This window comes from Asterias amurensis, chromosome 11 (genome assembly GCF_032118995.1).
Source record: "Asterias amurensis chromosome 11, ASM3211899v1".
NCBI classification, from domain to species: domain Eukaryota; kingdom Metazoa; phylum Echinodermata; class Asteroidea; order Forcipulatida; family Asteriidae; genus Asterias; species Asterias amurensis.
This window is the reverse complement of record NC_092658.1, coordinates 845958-866683: the sequence shown is the minus strand read 5'-3', so window position 1 is coordinate 866683 and position 20726 is coordinate 845958. Positions and strand designations below refer to the sequence as shown.

At 36.5% G+C, this 20726-nt stretch overlaps 2 protein-coding genes across 2 annotated transcripts in view; both read left to right on the top strand.

Moving 5' to 3' along the window:
* LOC139943888 (ras-related protein Rab-40C-like) overlaps positions 1 to 6711 on the top strand; it is a 40408-nt gene extending 33697 nt beyond the window's left edge. Inside the window, exon 6 of the mRNA XM_071940768.1 lies at positions 1740 to 6711. Within this exon, the coding sequence (XP_071796869.1) occupies positions 1740 to 1975 (236 nt within the window). The 3' untranslated portion in view covers positions 1976 to 6711. The remainder of the gene's footprint in view (positions 1 to 1739) is intronic.
* Positions 6712 to 10980: 4269 nt separating this feature from the next.
* Positions 10981 to 20627, top strand: LOC139944539 (uncharacterized). Its single transcript, XM_071941583.1, has 10 exons — positions 10981 to 11252; positions 12483 to 12574; positions 13165 to 13274; positions 13728 to 13850; positions 14914 to 15340; positions 15944 to 16103; positions 16349 to 16542; positions 17452 to 17643; positions 18258 to 18336; positions 19015 to 20627. The coding sequence occupies exons 1-10, from the start codon at positions 11171 to 11173 to the stop codon at positions 19164 to 19166; spliced, it is 1611 nt and encodes a 536-aa protein (XP_071797684.1). The 5' UTR covers positions 10981 to 11170; the 3' UTR covers positions 19167 to 20627.
* The last annotated feature ends 99 nt before the right edge of the window (positions 20628 to 20726 follow it).

Genomic DNA, 20726 nt, shown 5'->3' with positions numbered 1-20726 from the left:
TCATAGACCAACTCGCCCGATCCAAGGCAACATGTCTCTTTAACGCAGACTCGATCACTTTTGAAGGAAAATGTTATAAACCGTTTTAAAAATACCCTAATATGTATCTCCTCCGTTTTTGAAGTCACACACTAACTGTGTACTTTCTCACTATGGGTCATCTACAGCTTTCTTGATCTGTAGGTTGAACTGTAGTACACCAGCTAAGATCAATGGCAAACATCTCAAATGTCACCTTTGCTCTCCATTTGCTCTTCACTTGTATAATCCAACAGATTTATTCAGAGACTTTGGTACTTTGGTACTTAGGAGATTTATAACAAACCTTTCACTCTGAAGGTGTCTACCATCAGAAATCCTTCTGAAACATTATTCCTCTTGACATGCTGAAACTAGTTAACATGTTTCAACTTCTAGTCATAAGTGGTGACTCTGAGAAGGTGTTAAAAAAAACAGCAATATTTCAACCAGGGTTCTGTTCTTTTTTAGGAGCAATGTGTTGTAAACCTCAAAGAGGATTTAATTTGTTTTATACTCTTACACAGATGTGTTTTTTAAGCACTGTTTACTCAGTTCAGTAAAAAAAGAAAGGCAAGTCACTCAGGTGGGATTCAAACTCACAACCTTTGCATTGCTAGAGCAGATGTCTTGCCAATAGACCACTGAGTTAGCCCGGTGGCTAAAGGCAGTTTGAATCTATGTGTTAGCAGTTCTAATCCTACGTTCTAAACAATTGATATGAGTGTTACAGAGTATTACTTACTGTAAGCGTTACAGAAGTTTGGTATGGATCAGAGTTTTTTTTAAAGTTAGGCGTGCATGTACATGTACTTGAAAATTGTTAAACATGTCAAATCCACTTTTATGTATCTTTATGTTTATTGATGGTGTCCTTTTGTAATAGAGCCTTGGTATTCTTTCTAAGTTGGTATCCTACCACCAGAATGCATTTCGTATTCCTAGTAAGTGTCAAACTAAGTATCAGAGAGGAAAACGAGTCGGTGACTTCATTGTCATTGCTCACTCCACAGATTTAAAGGAGCAGTTGAATGTTTTGAATACATCAACATGGGTTTAAAACTTTAAAGGAGCAGTTTATTTATACAATGTTTACAGACATGGATGAAGTACATCTTAATAATAGTTGCATTTTTATGACAGGAAATAATTAATTCTGACTTAAACACCATATGCTATAAGGTGTTTGTAGTCAACAGATTTTTGTTGTTGGGGTGTTTATTTGTTTGTTTGTTTGTTTGTTTGTTTGTTTGTTTGTTTGTTGGGTTTTTGTGGGATTTTTTACCAGCAACTGAAATTTCAGTTGCAACCCAGTTATAGAGAGGTGCTTCAAGGTTGAATTCAGTTTTGTCATGTACTCAATTCCCAATCGATAGAGTCCTAGGTAAAGAAAGAGGGGTGGGGTAAACTGAGTCTCTATCATTACTCTAATAAAATAGTGTTAAATTTCAAATTCAATGCTTTTTTAATTGAATGAGTGTACCATCAAAATTCAGGAATGAACTGAAAATTTTATGTACACAACTGTACAGGTCATATATTTTAATAATTATACTTGAAAGGTATCAAACACAGCGACATTTAAACTGTTTTAAGGTCGGCTTAAACACTTTCCCCCACTTTCATAAAGACACTATTTTTTGGGAAAACAGTGAATCTTTAAGCTTATTAAACTTGGTTTACTTGTTTCTTATAAATTCTACATGTCTCTCTATTTTCAGTGTTGAGCCTTCAAGATTACTGTTGCCGTGTTATCGTCAACTGCACATCAACGTATACAATAGACAAACTGCCTCTACCACCTCAGATGCGATCACGTCTCAAGTCATTTGCCGACGCCAATCACATGTACCGCTACATGCTTCCCCCACTGGACGTTCGCTTAAAGAAACGCAGAACTATTTTAAATGCCACAGACCCGCCATTCTCATCTAGAAAGAGCTGTATTATATCATGATATATATGGACAACAATTTCCTTGTCTTAAGAAGAGACTTGTCTGAAACTAGTTTCACTGGATGGAGACTTGTACAACCCTATGTTAACGTTTTCACCACCTGTTTTTATGACCCATGGAAAGTGGTTTTGAGCTTTGTACATCTAAGTGGGAGACTCGTCGATCCAAGTTCCCAAGCTTTGATACACTCTTCAATGTCCGGATAAGGATATACACCCTGAAAAGACTGTTGCAGGCGTGTCAAGGCCTTTCTGTTTAGGGCATCCTGAATTGTAAATTTAAACTTGAGCATTTCATGGGCACCAAGGCAATGAACAGGGGGCATGGAGGCAATCACCCTCGTTGCCTCTGTGTGAAGTATGAGGCCTGGTGTTGATTGCAGCCACATAATCTGTTGTGTTTGATAAGTTGTAGACCTTAGTCCACTCTTAGTTTTTACATCCACCAATTGTCAAAGATTGAAGAGTTCTGCATTGCAGATTCTAAGATTCGTTTTCATGAAACCCTACAAACCGGAACATAAACAATTGTGATCTGTATAAGGCGGGGTTGTCCAGCGAATATTGCTTTGTGCACCTGTTGACCACCTGACACTTAAGCTTCCCTTAATCCTCAAAAATACAACCACAAGCTGCAACTGATTTGGATGAACTCATCAGAACTATATTGCCAAACTATGATTAAAATGAGGACATGCATCAGCAATCATGAAGATTAGTTGTTGCAAACTGCCTACCGATCAAAACGACCTATGGTATAAACCCCCCAAAAAATTATAGTGGCCTGACGTTTCGCCCTATAGCAGAGTCTTTCTCGAGGGATCTGCTGGCATCGAAATGTCAGGCCATTAACTATTCTTAGCAACTCTTGAACATTTGGACCTGTCTAAGTTTGTGTTTTTGTTTTTTCACATTTTAAGGCATGTTTCTACTAATGTTTGTGAGTGCACTCTTTCTAGCTCTGACCGGTTGCTAGCAATCGGCTTAAATCCCTTCACAAAAAATAGTTATTATTAAATGGAAAAAAGATCACACGGCCACAAAGTCTTAAGAGTACGAAACAGGACTCTTGAGAGTGCTTTTGTGACTTGATTGTGGGGTGTCGCTATTTGCAAAAATAATGAGTAATACACCACAATAATGTGTACGTATCAATTTATCACTAAAATTAACGGTGCATGAAAGGATTAAGTGATGACATTCAGATGGGTTATTATACATCAGGGTTCATCATTTCCTAATCTTCCCACCAGCGACCACCTAGCTGTAAATTCTCTAAGGAAGTTTGCAAGATTATTTGCTGACCTTGAAGAAGCTGAAAAAAGGAAGCGCTGTTCATATCTTCCGACCAGCAGCAACAAACTCTGAGGCAATTTGTAAGATTTGTTAAAGACCTTGAAGAATCTAGACAAGAAGTAGGAGTTCCTGTTCCAAGACTCAGCCTGAATCATGGAGTACAGCTTTTCTTGAGTCACATCAGACTTCAGACTTGGGGACGTAGGTTTGAAGGACCTTGAACACTGCAAATTTTCACAGGAAGTCGGTCCCCTTGGGGCAGAAGTGAAACATTTTATTACTTTCGGTTGACTGTTGTTGACTGTTGTTGACCTGAACTGTGAACTGAAATGTTAGGAAAGGGTAATTTAAACTGTGATATATCATGGATCCTTGTGTACACTATCCAGGGGTGTACTGGAAGAACAAATTTAGTTGGGAAGAAGAGATTGTTTTGTATTTATTTATTTTTCAACATTAGGGGAAGGCAGATGGCGTTCATAATGCAAACCAAGTAGTTGGATGCTTAAACTAAAGTAAAAAGGTTTATTTCCAGTCTGAAACCAATGACTGTTTTGGCCGTTATTACCATGAACTCTATTCTCTAAGAGGTCACTCAAACAATTAAAAGACTTCTTAGTAGTTTTGGCCAGTATTTTGGGGGCTATGCATTGAGGTCACGTTGAGGGTTGACTGTCATGTGTCTTAGAAACAGAAATGTGACTTGGTAGCAGGAAGGGAAAATTGTTTGAGAAATATTTATGCAAAGTTATTTCTTTAAGACAATTTAGAAACTACGACTTGAAATCTCTCACATTGTAATCAGAGAATGGAAGGGAAGATGTTGAGAGTTATTTTGAATGACTGGTTTCTTGTCACTGCTGGAAATTATTTGATTTATTATCAAAAATCAACATATATGCAAATTACAGTAGTTTAAAATTATGTTGTTGCATACTAAGATAGTTTCATTGTATCTGAAAAACTGTAATATCGACTCTGAATCCCCCCCCCCCCCAATTCAACTTGCCCTTGGTCTGTTCATGTAATCAACCTTTGAGAGCTACTAAGCATAACGTATTTTGCTCAGCAGACTCGGGTACCAGCCATAATAACATGCAAAATGTATATATTGTAGCTGGTTCCATGTTTATTTTTGCTTAACGAGCTTCATTTCATGCTGAACAGTGGGATGAAACTGAGGTGAGGTAACAATGAACCATTGTTGTACATAATTATTATCCATCCTGTCTTTTGTTGTTCTGTTAGATTACAATTTTCATAGCATTGTAAATAGACTTGTACAGATGCTCCCATTATTCACAAATGGTGCATAAATTAATCTGATATTCTGTGTATATATATAAAAGAATTGTGTATAGAACAACAACATTGTAAAATGTATTCAATATTGGCATGAGAGTGTCTGGTAGTAAAAGCAGCAATACATTAAAATTGGAAGATTTGGGCCAATAGTCATGGCGCTGTTTACCACAAAATATTGAGCTTATGGCTCCATGTCATCGCTGAATTAGATTCGGCTTATGGTTTCCTGTAAGCACTGAATTCTATATGCGCTTATGGCTCCATGTAAGCGCCATTTTCTACTGTGCCGTGAAGATAAGCCCAAATGAGAAAGAAGCAGAGACAAGTTATGCAAACAAAAAATTAGAACTTCCAGCATGAAGAAGCCACAAGACAAACCAAGACCCGATATCAGAAATTATGAAAACTTTCCTAAGATGAATAAGCTCATCAATCAATCTTACATTGCCAAAGACTTATTCAACAAAAGTTCTAACAAAAGCCAGGGCACCTGTCCAAAAATCAATACAATTGTTGTTTGACATGTTGGTTGGTGTCCTGTTTCAGGAATGAGAAATGTCAGACTTTTTATGTCAGCCTGGGGTAGAAAAACAGCTTTTATTTTTTGAATTCCACATTTTAAAGAAATCCTGCTTGGTGATCTGTTTCTCTAGTGCTGAAGACACTGTTCCTAAAGTCTGTGTAGTCTGTTAACTCCAGGGGTTACCAAATGGTAAAAATACCATCATTTCAACATACCTCCTTTAACTTGAATCATAGTTTCAGACTTGTTTTGTCCACAATGACTCTCACCCCTGCTGTTTCTGTTAATACAAAGCCTCATGGGGAGTTGTTTGGTTTAACATTGCTTCAAAATTCACAAAGCTTGTTTAAGGCTTGCGTTTAAACTTCTTTTCAATTTGTGCAATCGGGTCTTGGTTATCGCTGGTGCATATTTTTTCAAAGTAAAGTGTCTGTCTTTTCAGCAGTCTATTAAAACAAATTGTTAAAAAAAAAGTTCCCTAATTGGTTGCCATAACAATAGCTGCTGCCTTTTTATAAGAATTTGAAATTTTGCATGGTGAACAAATATTTATAAAAAAAAAGTATGGAAGTTTGCGGTTGATTTGGAAATGTCTCTATTGAACTGTATTTGTTTCTATTTCTTTTTTGTCAACCTGAATGTTGCCCATCCAACTGATTAAAAGTAAATCACATTGGGCTAGAATTAAACAAAGATGACAACAAATGGACTGACAACATATATAGGCCTATACTAAAAGAAATTGCATAAAGTAGAACGAAAATAATTTGGCAGGCTACGTAGAAGGGAAGCATGATACAAGCTGTTTTCACAACCAGTGTGTCGTTGGAGGTTGCTACCCCTGGCTTTAGAATTTTTTTTATTTCATATATTTTTGAGGTACAAATACACTTCAAAGTAGCTCATTGTTTGTGTTTTCTTACTGATGCGTAATGGATTTCCCATGAGCTGTAATACATCAGTGTTCACCCCTGAAAAATGATGTGTCATCTTCGTTTCTGTTTGGTGTGAAACAAATGATGAATGATTAAGGCTGCCTTCAAATTAATAGCTTCGCAGTCCTTTAGCCCTTTTTAGATTGATTCAAGTCAGATGTGAAAGTGACAACTTTAAAGGGATGATACAGATATGACCTTGCTCTAAACCAATCAGATATTCATACTATGTGAGATATGACCTCTTTATCAGGTTATGTCATTAAAAACAACCTGAGTGATGACCTTTTTGCTCATATGTCACCAAATATGCAGATTTGTAATTCCAAATTCTGTACCATTTATTGGTAAAAGGTTACTATTGACTTTTATGAGAATGCTCTTTTTGTATTGACACAATCAAACTAAACTGTTGCAAACAAGTTTGCTCATTTTACTTTTCACCAAAGATCTATTCGTAAAGTTTGATATGTACCTTGGTTCCCAAAGCAAGTTTAAAACTTTCCTTTCAAGAAGTTGAGAGTCAGAGCTGCATATTTCCAGTTCATGTATTGTTTTTATAGTTGTATGTAACAAGGCTTCAAAGACAAATGTCATTGCGTCTGAGAAACCAAGAAATATCAAAAACAAGTTAATGTCATAAAAAAATTGAAGCATCCAAAAAGAAAAAAAAAACAATATGCAATCCTCTGTTGATTAGTTACTCTACAACCTTCATCCATAACAGAATACAAGCAACTTTGAATTGTGTTTTATTCTGTGTTTTATTCTGCGTTTAAACATCTTGGTTTCCAGAAAAAAATGTGTACTAGCAATTTTACGGGTTTGCTAAGAAGTCAGCTAAAACTATAGTTGTCTTATAGTTTAAGGCATTTTGAAGTTTTTTTCCAAGACATAACTCTCCAAGCAATTAAACGATTGTGATCTTTTCTGATTCCTTCCTTTCCTGTATCCCTTACCGACTCAAGAAGTAGGGAAAGTGTAAGTTGTAAAACAGATTCAGAAAAAGCGATATTGAAATTCCTTTTCAAATTATGTTGTTTGTGTATTGATAAGTTTGTGAATAGAAACTTGATTCCAAAGCTATTTCTGTAGGTATCTTAGTGAATAATTTGAACCAACTCGCATTGTTGTATTAAACAGTTTCATTGACTTGATTTCCTTGGATGTTTAATGGAATGTTGAGGAGCGTTCATTTGGATCAGAGTGACCATTTCGGAGTGCTGCTTACTGTGTTTGAACAACATGTTTAGCTTTTAAAGAGGTACATGATGATGTGGTGGTGAGAATTCATGCTTACTTAAGCTCAAACTAGAATTTAATTCTTGCTAACTCATGAAATATTTATGCAAAGGCAGAGTTTTCGGTTGGTTTTTACGGTAGGCAGCACCAAGACACAAGGTCTTACTCTTTAGTTACTGTTTTTGTTACGATCGTTTTGTAGTCTGGTGCCCTTGTCAGACACAGGTGCATTCCAAATAGACAGGTGCTAATTAATTGATGATTCACTTCACAGTGATTGTCACCATGAATTCTAGGAACTAGATAGTTTTGACCTTTTGTTAGATGGCATTTTTGTATTGTTTTGTAAGGAAAGGAAGTAAGGAACACCACTGGATGACAAGCCAGCATTTAAAAGATTATTTAATTATTATTTAGAAACTCATCATAGTGCCTTCTCACTGGCGTCACACTCTTGGTGTTGAGTATTGTGCAGATAAATAATTTGCACACGTATGGCCATCCAGCTTAGTGTTGCATATCATGTGTTCCTTTGGTTCTAGTAACACTCCAGCATGTGAGAGTAACGTCATCTGAAAAGGTTCTTAATGTTGAGTTTTTACAATAGCTGATACGCTAAACAATCCCTCTGAATTATTGCTTAAAGATTTATTTTCTGCCTTATTCTTGCCCCTTTTCTTGCTGTAAATCTTACCCATGTTCTGTTGTTTTTCCTATTACTTATTGCATTACCTTTTCCCGGGCTTTGTACATTTTTTCCCACCTTATCTATGTTTTCTTCTTAAGCTTTTGAAATTTGATTAAAGGGGTTTTGTTGTTAAGATCAATTGAACTAAATGGGTGAGAGTTCATAATTCTAGGAACAGCCTGCAGACCTGCTTTAATCATGATGGTACAACACCTTTATAAGTTTCCACAGCTTTTCTGAAATTGATTTTTTTGAAATTAAATGAAAGTGCTTATTTCGAAAAAACTTTCAAAGGTTAAAGGCAGTGGACATTATTACTCAAAATAATTATTAGCATAAAACTTTACTTGGTAACGAGTAATGGGGAGCTGTTGATAGTATAAAATATTGTTAGAAATGGCTCCCTCTGAAGTAACGTAGTTTTCAAGAAAGAAGTAATTTTCCACGATTTGATTTCAAGACCTCAGAATAAGATTTTGAGGTCTCAAAATCAAGCATCTGATAAAGCAGACAACTTCGTGTGACAAGGTTTTTTTTTATTTTCATAGTTATCTCGCAATTTCAACAACCAATCATGAGCTCAAATGTTCACAGGTTTGTTAGTGTCCAGCATCTTAAAGCTTTGAGTGGTGTTCCTTTCTTTTAATCTGATTGTGTTGTGTGTTTATGATCAGATATTTAATGTTATGCAAATAGATGCAAATTGTTCTGCACTGCTGTTTTAAATGGCACATTGTGTATTTATAAGAAATATTGTGTTCGTTTTGTTAAGAAAAAACAGCTTTGATTAATTTAATACAGAATCTTTGTAAATGACTTGAATAAAACCCAAAGCAGTGATTAGGTAGGTCCATTTACTATGCACAAACTAATAACATGCAAGAATTGAAACTCCGCAAAATTGATTGTTAATTATCCAAAGATTTTTTGTTTCTTCTTTGTTAACAAAAAAAATCACACCATGTGATTCCTATGATGTCTAATTGTCCAATCACAGAAGTTGACAAAATGAGAAGTTTATGATACACTTTTTCTGTTTAACAGTGACTCCCATTTGAGGGAGATTAAACCAGTGCCAAATGTTTCTATTTTAAACCATCTCATTTTGAAATCAAATTCTGTCACAAGAGCCCAACTCATAAAGCTTTTCAGTAATTTTGTTTGTTAAGCAAGGAAAGTAAAGTACCAGTCATTAATGTTTTAAGTAGTGTAATTTTGGCTGGTTACCGGTTGTTGCTGAATACTATTTTGCTGTGCTCAACAAATATTTTAGTGCTTACAGGTTTTAGTTTGAGTCCTGAGCCCAATTTGATAGAGCTGGTGAGCAACGGAATTTGCTTAGCATCATACTGTGGTTACCATCTCAATTCTATCAAGTTAACACTCTAAACCTGGCTTTTTGCTTTTTATGTTAGCTTTGCTAACAAGTTTAGTATAAATGAGTAACGGTATTTTCTACTTTGTGACTCTTTTAAAAACATTGCTCACAAAATTAAATTGCTAAGCAAACGTAAGTTAGCACAAAACCCGACTAATCTTTGGCTGGTAACCTTTTGCTGCTAAGCTTAAGTAAGATCAGTCTTTGCTTAACATCAGAGCTCCATTAGCAAACCTGCTTTATGTAATTGGTCTCTGAGTTTTTTTCTAAACACCTCAGTCACCCGGTTGTTGAAGCAGCAGCTGCTTTTGATTTTAAATCTTGACAGGATAATTTTCTTAATTAACCACAACCTTTACCTTAAGGATGTGCCCACCCAGATACCACTCACAAGTCCTTCAGTAATTTATTGATAGACGTAAATATATTTTCTTCTTTATTTTGTTCAATGTGATGCCATGTTGGTTACCGTGGTGCTTGTGCTTGATATTAGAATTTTTTTAGGAAACATGAATGAATCTTATTTTGTCAATACAATTGTTTATTTGAATAAAAGCATTATTCAAGTTAAGATCTGTTTAATGGTTTGTTTTCTTCATTTTTGTAGAGTTTAATTACTCAATTCATAATAATTAAAGTCAACATTTATTTCATATGCCCCTTCTCAAGGTATTACATATACAAAATATTACATAGATAAGCCATAAGCCCAATGGATAAGCAAAATCATAAGCATGGATTTAGAGGGTTTGAGGCTGTCAGATTAAGTTATAAGGGTTGTATGAGACGACCTGGACAGAAAAAACCAGGAGACACGTAAACATATAATGTGCAACAAGAAAACATCAAAACAGTCCTGGAAATGCTATAAGAGAAATATGTATCAACTAGCAGGGCTAAAGCAAACTGGCTGATTACAGTAGCTGTGGAAATGATAAAAAAGCACTAAGTTTCAACAAATGTGTGTCTTCATAACAAAATAATACACAGTAATAAATGTTTCTTCAGTATTAACATCTTTGGTTATAAGTACTTTCAACCATTACATTTTTGTCAGGTTTGTAAACATTTTTTATAAACACACAACAGTGAAAGTTATTGTGAAGACTTGCTTTATCCAAGCTGATATTGAAACTAACTTTCAACTCATAGAATATACTGGGTTCTTATATAAAACATATCAGGAGCTAAACATGTCGGTGAACATGCAGGCACCAAATGTTTTAGCTAAATAATCAGCCAACAATAAGGATTCCTCTCTCTTTAAAAACAATACAACAGAAAACACCGAACTTCTACATTCACTCTTCGTTACTAGCGTTTTGGGAACAAAGGCCAGATTGGAATGGGAGAGGATTAAACGGTGAACTGTTCCCCCTCTATGTTATAATTCTTCCAAACTTTTCCTTAAACCTGGCGGCACAGTACTAATCTAAACGTTGAGGGCGCTAGGACAACTTTCCGTCTGCCTAAATCAGGAGTAGTCTGGTAAATCATTAGTAACAAAATACATGTAGATTGACTAGTGGTACAAGACTAGTTCCAGACGGCTTATGTTTATGACCCTCCAAGTCACTAATAATTTACAAATTTCAAGCAAACTAGATGGTTAGTTCGTGCAGCTCGTGTCCCCAAACTTTGTATTTATTTAACAATGTAGGGAGTCAATGATAAGGCTAATCGTGACTTTTGGCATGTGTAGAATGTTTAGAATGTCATAGCAGAAGTAAGATGTCACTCCCACGAAAATAGCCCCAACAGAATAATCCAGAAGAAGATGAAGTAGTGAAGCTTCTGTGTATTTCATAAATCGCTTAATAAGGTTCAAAATGGAGGCTGGCAATGAAGTGAAATTGTATGTGTATGACTTGACGAAGGGCCTTGCATCCACAATGTCAATGGCTCTGCTTGGTGAGTTTTAAGAATTCATATGAATGAAATCAAATGATTAAGTTTGAAGCTGAAGTTTTTAGTGGATGCTGTTTTAAATTTAAACATCAAAATATGAGCATGATGGGTCAAACCTAGCCTGGTTGTAAATAAACTTTAGACTTTTTTTTTTAAATCAGTGCTTTATCAATAAAACTCATGAACTAGGCCTATCTTTTTATTAAAATAAATATCAACAAACTTTAGGATTCTTTTATTTTTACTTAGGAAGTCAGTTTATAATATTTAATAACTTCTTAATTTAAAATAATTGAAATAAAAATGCAAATATAGGTATGCAACTCTGATTTGTTGTTATTTACTACAATTTATAAATAATTACTGAGAAGTGGAGTGAAGTACAGTATTTTATACATAAAATAACTTTTCTGTGTATTTTTTATAAGGCCTACCTTCATTTTTTTTATTGGAATGTTACAAAAGGTTTTCGAATTAAAGTTAAAACTTGAGAACTTACTTGAATTGAAGTGAAGGCTATTTAAATTAAGTAAAGTGTAAAAAGACTGTCGCTCCCCCAAAAACAATGAAATGATGGAAAAGGTGAAATCTACCTCCATGATCATGTAACCAACACTTTTTCACTCTTGTCCAAAAATATTGTATATATTTTTTGATAATGAGTGAAAAAGTTGAAATGAATTTCAGCATCTATATGAACCTTTGTTTTGATTACCCCCAAGACAATGTGTAATAAACTAAATAATACATTTTTGTTTTAAAGCCATTGGACACTTTTGGTAAATAGTATTGTCCAAAGGCCCACAATTCGTGTACTTCTACTGTATATAAATTGACAAACCTGTGAAAATTTAGGCTCAATGGGTCATCGGAGTCGGGAGAAAATAACAGGAAAACCCACCCTTGTTTCTGCATGTTTCGCTGTGTCATGACATGTGTTTAAAATAAAGCCGTAATTCTTGATATCGAGAATTGATAATTGTTTTAATGTTTGCTCAAAAAGTAAAGCATTTCATGGAATAATATTTCAAGAGAAGTCCTTCACCATTACCTTCTGTAAACCCCACAGAGTTATTTGAAAATTTGTGAACTTTTATTTATTTGTTTCTGTTCCGAAAGTGTATAATTGCTTTTACACAACAAATAAATTTGTAAAAAATTATAAACCAAGAAATGTTTTCTCAAGTTGGGTCATGGACTTATAACAATTTCTGTAATGATTTGGTTCTTCAGGCACACACCTGGATGGCATTTGGCATACCAGTATCGTCATCTTTGGAAGGGAATATTTCTATGGAGGTGGAGGAATAGAAAGCTGTAAACCGGTAGGAAAAAGAATCATCAACTCTAGTTGCGATGATCGTAACAATCCTCCAGTTGCGGGAAGATTACGATCAACGCAACTACATCAACTTACGTGCGTCATACGCGTATCATTTTAGAAATAAAAACAAAGAAACTGGTGATGCCTTTACATCAAATTTGTTAGCCCTTACTTTTAATATCTGAAGGTCAATGGCCAATCTGTATTATCTAAATGTCTCTACACCAGCGTTCTCCCTTAACAGCTCTGTCGGCTGGCCAAACGGCCTGTTAAAACACCTGAGGACCATTCAAAGTCACTCCAAGTGGTCTGTCTGGCTAGTTCAGTGTTGAAAAGCATCTCTATTAAACTGAAATATGGAAAGCTGACAAACCTGGTGGACCAGTAAGCAGTGACACATTAATTTTTCATTTTCTGAAATTTGACAACAAAAAAGTGTGAGAGGAAGCTTAGCAGATAGATTTTAAGCCTAGGTCTTGACTTCTAAAACGTGGTGCCACAGAAAGCTGAACACTGCTTTCAATTATACAAACCATTTTTTGTTGACAAATTAACCCCTTTTTATCGGTTTGATTTATTGATTGTTTTTAGCGTGGCACAATCTTAGGACAGCCAGAACAGGTTCATGATATGGGTTCAACTCAAGTTGACTATGGATTGTGGCTAGAGTACCTTGGTGGATTGGGATCTGACGAGTTTTGGTAAGTCATTGTAAGGATAGCAATCCTAAGCTTGTATTATAATGCTGGGTAGATTATGTTCTTTTGAGACCTTGTCTTGCTATATAATCTACAACCACAGAGTGGATTTTTTGGAGTTCGGGACAATGCTCTACTATTGCGGAGTAGATTTTTCAGAATTCAGAAGACCTCTTCAAATAACTTCTACCAGTTCGGAAAGTAGGAAATACTACTTTCACCCAGTGAATCGATGGGATTTCTCGTTATTAACTTCGATCCCACTGACTCAGCTCTGAGTTGTCTCAATGCTTGCTTGCTTACGTCACTGTTAAGTGAGGGAAGTTAATTGCGAAAAGTCCCCTCGATTCAATGTATATGTGGGACCAAAGTAGTCCTGTTTGAATATGCACACAAGACTATCAAGTCTATCAAGTCACCAAGTTTAATTGTTTTGTTTGGTTCTTCGTCCCTTAGCGGGGAACGTTACAACCTGTTTGAGCACAACTGCAACACCTTCAGCAATGAGGTGTGTCAATTCCTCACAGGAAACAGCATCCCAGCTTTTATCCTGACCCTACCACATGAAGTCATGAATACGTGAGTATCTTCCTTCTTCAATAATATTATTAATAATAGCCAAGTTTTTATAAAGCGCATTTTACAATGACCGGATCAATGCGCTTTACATTCAAGCCCTGCAGCCGATTTCACAAAACTTTATGCAACTGCGTAAGTCCACTTGCGCAACGTTTGTGGCACAACTAGCACCACTTGCGCCATAGACATTGCGCAAGTGGACTTTTGCCCCATAATATTGCACAAGTGGACTTCGCAAGTGGACTTCACACTTGCGCAACGTTTCTTGATGGCTGCTGGTCATTGAGCCAATAGCATTCCAAAGTCTTTCTCAGCTCCTTGTGGAGTATACAACCCAGGTTACTGTAGAGCTCCAAAGGCATTTTCGTACAAAATATCAACCTCTACCCTCGCAGGTACCCATTTATACCCCAGCCCTGGGTAAAGAGAAGCAGTTATAGTGAAGTACCTTGCTCAAGGACACAAGTGTCATCACTGGGACCCGAACCCACATCCTGATATTAACCAGGGCCCAATTTCATAGAGCTGCTTTAGCACACAAAAAAACTAGCTAAGCACAACTATGGTTACCAGAATGAGATTGTCGGCCAAACTACCATGTGACATTGACATTTACATGTGACTGGTATCCTGCTCATTTCTGCTTAGCAGAAAACTGTTAAGCAATATTTTCTGCTTAAGATTTATTGACAAAGATTGTTGCCTCAGCCTAGGTGTAAAGAAAGCCCTCATTTGATTTGGGTCTATTCCTACTTTACATTGGCTCTAACTTTGCATGTACATTTCACACCTTCTTATTGTTGTAAATATCTATTTATCATTGAAATTTACAAAGCGCCTGTTATGTTTCAATTTGTACAGATTGAAAGATTAGGGGTTAACCCCAGTATTTCTGGTTCACATAGCAAGCACTGTTGGGTACAGGTTACCTCGGGCTTGCAAGTTAAAGTAAGAAGTTCACTCGTGAGGCATCTATGGTTTTATTATCAGAGTTATATAACAACAGTAATTCCAACATGTATTGATGTTACATTTTTGATTTCCTTTCATGTCCTCCCGCTAGACCCATTGGTGCAATGATGAAAGGTTTGATAGAATCCCTCTCTTCCAATCCTACTGGGCGTCCAATCGGAGGAGGAGAAAACTCCCATCGCCCAGCCTACGATCCAGTCCCTCTCCCATCTGACAGCGATACCCCAGCGCCACCAAAACCATCTACAGAGAATCCATCTACATCGACCACTACAAAACCAGAAGTAACCAATCAGAACCCCACAGCCCAAGCAGAAGCATCAGCTAGCCAATCAGAATCAAAGCCATCGGCAGCTGCATCGACTGAAGAGGCAGGTGCTAGACCAACCCAGTCATCTGCAGATGCTGGTGCCCCTCAAGCTAAGGCAGACTATGATTCAGATGATGAATTCATTGAGAAGCTGAAGATGTCAACACCGATGGAACCGCTGAGGTTAAAGGTCTATACCGATATCAATGTGAGACATCTCTCAGTTTAGATATTTTGATGGATCAGGTTTTCTGTCTGCAGTTGATTTATGATTACTCAGTTCATTGATTGTGTCTGAACTTAATTATGATTTATTTTTAAGAAACCAGTAATAGACATTATGCACTTGACATCAGTTAAAGGGATACTCTTTGGCTAAACATGTGCGCCGTCATACAAAATATGTGTTTTCATTATTTCATCATTGTTTTTCCCTTGCGGTGGCAGCTGGATGACATCAATGCATAAAGGTCTATTGTATTTTCTCCCTCTCTTCTCACCCCAATCTGCAGCACTTGACTGGTCCTTAAAGAAATTAAAACAAATTACCTACCAGTATGGTCAATCTCCTTCAATGTTTGGGGGGGGGGGGGGTGGGGGGTAGATAGGTACATGGTTGGGATTTTACTTGAGTATGTCATTGTACCAGCATTGAGCGATACAGAACATAGATACAGAACATTTGATTTTCCAAAATATCAATGAAAATAATAACCGTTTAGAAAGTGCATGTAATCTTGGGAATCTTGCTGAAGCCGGAGCTACGTTTTTAAAATTTGTTAACATTCATCTCATGTAATGAAACCATCAGGTCTTGGCGTGTGTGGAAACCATCGAGAAGAAGATGCCAGAAGGTTTACTAACTAGAGAAGAGATGAAGTTAATTCTTGAATTGAAAGATTGCGTCTGTTTGGAGTATCTTATGGAGGAACCACCATCTCCAGTCAAGTCAGAATGTTTTCTTGTTATAGGTAGGAATATTTGGTTTTTGTCATTTTATTTCATTTTATTAGTATCACATTTCGTGGCCCACAGGCCAAGTTGGACAAGATTTACAATGATTAAATAGTAAGGGGTTGAACAAAAACAGGTTAACTTGAGCAGAGTTTTAATAATCCTTTACTAAATGAGGTAAAACTAAGAGACTTATGGTTTGCTCTATGATTACTCTAAGTGATGGTATTTAAGACAGTATTTATTTCCTGATTCCATGCAGGGAAGTTGTTGAATCTTGCCACGGGAGGCATCCCTCCTGAAGTCTTACACCCACTGGTTGATTTACTACAAATGGCATTTCTCAGCCAGGATGTCATTCATACGTTGAGTAATAATGATGACCATACCATCATGAAGTTTGTTAGCAGCAGTGACTGTCAGCCAATCCAGATACAGTTATCCGTCTTTAGAATGGTAATGACCTCTGACCCTATAACCCCAACCCTAACCTTAACCTTAACCCTAACCCTAACCAACCCATCATGAAGTTTGTTAGCAGTGACTGTCAGCCAATCCAGATACAGTTATCCGTCTTTAGAATGGTAATGACCTCTGACCCTATAACCCCAACCCTAACCTTAACCTTAACCCTAACCCTAACCAACCCATCATGAAGTTTGTTAGCAGTGACTGTCAGCCAATCCAGATACAGTTATCCGTTTTCAGAATTGTTAAAACCTTTTACCCCGTAACCCTAACCCCATAACCTTAACCATACCATCATGAAGTTTGTTAGCAGCAATGACTGTCGGTCAATCAAGATTCAGTTATCCATCTTCAGAATGGTAATGACCTCTAACCCTAACCCCAACCTCTTTCCCAGATATATCTATCATTGGGTGCGTTCGTTTAGCTTCCTCGGGTCGACCCCGGTTTATGGCGTGTTTTTTTTCCAGGCAGACGTGTGCAGATAATTACCCACGTTCGTCCTGGAAAAAAAACCTGCCACACTCGGGGGTAGACCCAGGGAAGCTAAACGAACGCACCCTGTAATGACCTATAACCCTTACCCCAACCTCATTCCCGGGTGTACAGTTATCCATCTTCAGACTGGTAACAGAGATACCCTAAATCCCAACCTCATTCCCAGTAATGTACAATCTTGCCATGCTATTTTTGCCAGAATGCCAAATATTAACACACAATATAAGTGGTTTTTAGGAGATACAATGCTTTTGCACTGATATAACGATTTTAAAAAGACACCTAGTCACCCTCCTGACTTCCATGAATGATACAATATTATCGGACATAGCATAAGCCTTCTTCACTAGTTTACCATTGTTTAGTTCAACCATTTCTTGTTAATGTCCTCCTCTGCAGTTATGTAATATTTGCTCCAGCTACCAAGGTAAGCTGTGGTTGACACAAGTTAGACATTGGACAACAGACGATGGCGGCCAGCAAAGCAATTTGGAAAGTATCAATCGGTTGGTGGTGTATGGCATCTTGAGTGGTTCAGATGAGTTGTGTTGTGCCGCTTCTGCTCTTGTCTACAACTTAACACGTTATCAGGTTAGAATAATAATAATAATATTAAGTTTTTATATAGTGCTTTTGTATACCCAAAGGGCATCCCAGAGTGCTTCAAATTTTTACCCCCTGGTCACTGGTTTTAAATAATTCCTTGAACCATCTCACAGCTCCCTGGTGAGTATACTGCCTTGTGCAACAAATATACGCTACTCAGCTAAATCAATCACAAGAACTATCTCTGCCCTTACCCATTTACCCCTGTGTGGAGAGAAGCAATTATAGTTAGAGTCTTGCTCAGGGACACATTTGTCACGACCGGGATTCAGCCCACACTCTGCTGAACAGAAGCACTAGAGCTTGAATTCGGTGCTCTTATCTGCTAGGCCCTGAAACCCCACAAGGGCCTGTATGCTCTGTGTTTGAAAGGGCAAGGGCACCGATGCATTTTCTCCTTGGCAAAGTGCACCCTATGAGGAAGTACTGTATCATTTTTTATTTATATATTTCTTGTTTACCCTTGTGAAAACCTTTTAAGGACACCGAGGCAATGACCAGGGGGCATGGAGGTAATCGTCTTCGGACTTCTCGTTATTCATTTCACTACTGCGAAGTGAGTTCTTAATTTTGTATCATTGACTTGTTGTTTGTTGTAGGTGTCTGACGACAGTGCTGTTGAATTCTCAAGTGCCTTACTTCAGTCTTTGACGTCAGAAACCATCTCAGAAGAAACAGGTCAGTTCAACAAATACTATTATGTAAGATTTGAAATTTTGCTTGGTGGAAGGTTTGAGGTAACACTAAGTACAAATCTTTTTTGAGTAACGTTGGTCCTGAAAATAACTATTGGGTGACAACTCAATGTTTTGATCTGTATGCTGTGACAGCTGACAGAGTTCAATATTTAACTATACTCAGTTTCAGTTTGTACATAGCTGTGTATCTACACCTAATGGGGGCCTCAAAGAGCTCATTGTTTTACAACATCTATGTTGAGCTAGCTATACATAGAAGCCAATATAAAACAACAAGATCTATTCAGAGCGAGCAGAGATTATCTAACAGTGTTACTGCATCCATTACTTACACAGGCCAATGTGACCTTCCAAAATCTAAACTTAACAAATAATAAACCAAAAGGGTAAACTGTGGTATTTAATTTGATATCTTAAATAATAAGTCATATCCCCTTTAAGGTGATCCCTTTGCTACTGCCTCCCAGGTTGTATTGTAAACTTGGGTGTGATCCCTGGATACACGGCAGTTAACAGTTGTATGGCTTCTGACTGGCACCCTGAACAAAGATACATGTATCGATAAAATAGGGAGACTGCCAACCTTGTGTTGAAAAAAAGAAGTTAAAAAAAAAACGTTAACACTTGAATGTTTCTTATTTTCCTGTCACTACTGCAGCTTATTACAATCTCCTGGCGCTCTATGGTCTGATGAAATGCGGTGAAGTCATGTGTTTAGCAACAGTGATGGGTCTGGATACCATACGATATGCCAAAGTGTCTGAACGACTGAATAAACTGTGTTCAGATATAGACAGTGTCATTGGATAGAAGTCACTTTTAATTCGTTTGGTTTTTAGGCTAGAGTTAATATGTTAAACATGTTTTTCAATTTTAAAGAAATAATGAGTGCTGGAAATAACTATTCTCATACCCAAACTCCCATCAGTGACTTTTTGACAGTTTGAATAATTGCAGAATTTTCTCTTCAATTAAGGTTTGAATAACTGCAGAACTTTCTCTTCAATTAAGTGCTTGACAAAAAAGGGAAGCTAAACATGGTTGAACCTTATACTATTGCAAAGCTACAAATATATGGACATGGTTTGATTGAAATTGACAAAAGTTATTCTAACAATTGGCCCCAAAATTCAAATGTTAATGTCATATACAATATTTATGAAGTTAATTATTGTCCGGTCTCATCACATTAACAAACAAGTTTCAAATTATGGCTAATAAGCTAATTTGTCATTTGTTTCCATTTTGTCAAGCGATATTTGTTTATCATTTTTTAATCTCCTTCATCATTTACGGCCTTTCAATAATTTGAGTTGGCTCCGGCTATGACTGTTTGGCTACAGCATCAGCATTGAACAATGACTTAGTAAGCTAGCCATAGCCACTGACAAAGCCATTAGTGCAATTTCAATTTTATGGAGGCAAGAGTTCTGTTAACTTTGAACTTTATATTTATATTTATTTTAAATTTATATGGTTATTTTTTTTTGCAGGTTATATTTTCATTTTGAATGAATAATTAACTTAATTTTATCAATTTTGTTTCTTAAATACTTCATGGAAGATGTGTTTTATGATAATTCAAATGAAGGAATTTGTAAATACACTTAATTTGTAGAACTTGCAACAAAAATATAGATTTGATAAAACAATGGTTTTGTAAACTGGGGGAGGATGTTTATGGCAAAGGAACATGATGGTATATGCTGTTTGTTGTAACATTTAATCTTTGTAGCTTGTCATAATCGTAAGCTGTCATTATTTTTGGAATAAGAAAGCAGTTATCATTATTTTTTGTGAAAGGGGCCAGTGTTGCAAAGTTGTCAAGAATGGATCTCATAATTATAATTGTTGCAGGGATTAGTGAATAAATCTTTGTGAGGCTTCCATTTTTGCTAGTTACTTGTTTTGGTGAGCACGAGCCAAAAATGTTAAGCTGAATGTTGCGGAAGTCTCCACTTATTGCCCACAGAATTCTGTGTTTTTTGGAGCACTATAAAAAAAACATTGCAAGAATTGGACCCTGTTTTAAGACCTCATCAAAATTGAAATTGAGATTCAGTTGGGTTTTGCATGTTACTGTTACGCTTGTAGTTGGTGTGCATAATATAATTTTATTTTTAATTTGTCTGAATAACTTTAAGATTATTTCACAGCAAAAAAGAACACACAATAATTAATTTTAAGAACTCCCAATTATGAAACCTTATTTATAGGCCTACTGCACCAATTCCATGCCATTAAATTAATAAAGTGATATTTAATTGATAATTTCCTTGTTTGTATTGCTATGAGTCCATGCATAATAACTTGCTACAGTAGATTTGTTGAGAACATTAATTTTGTCAAAGCCATTTAATGCACTGAAAC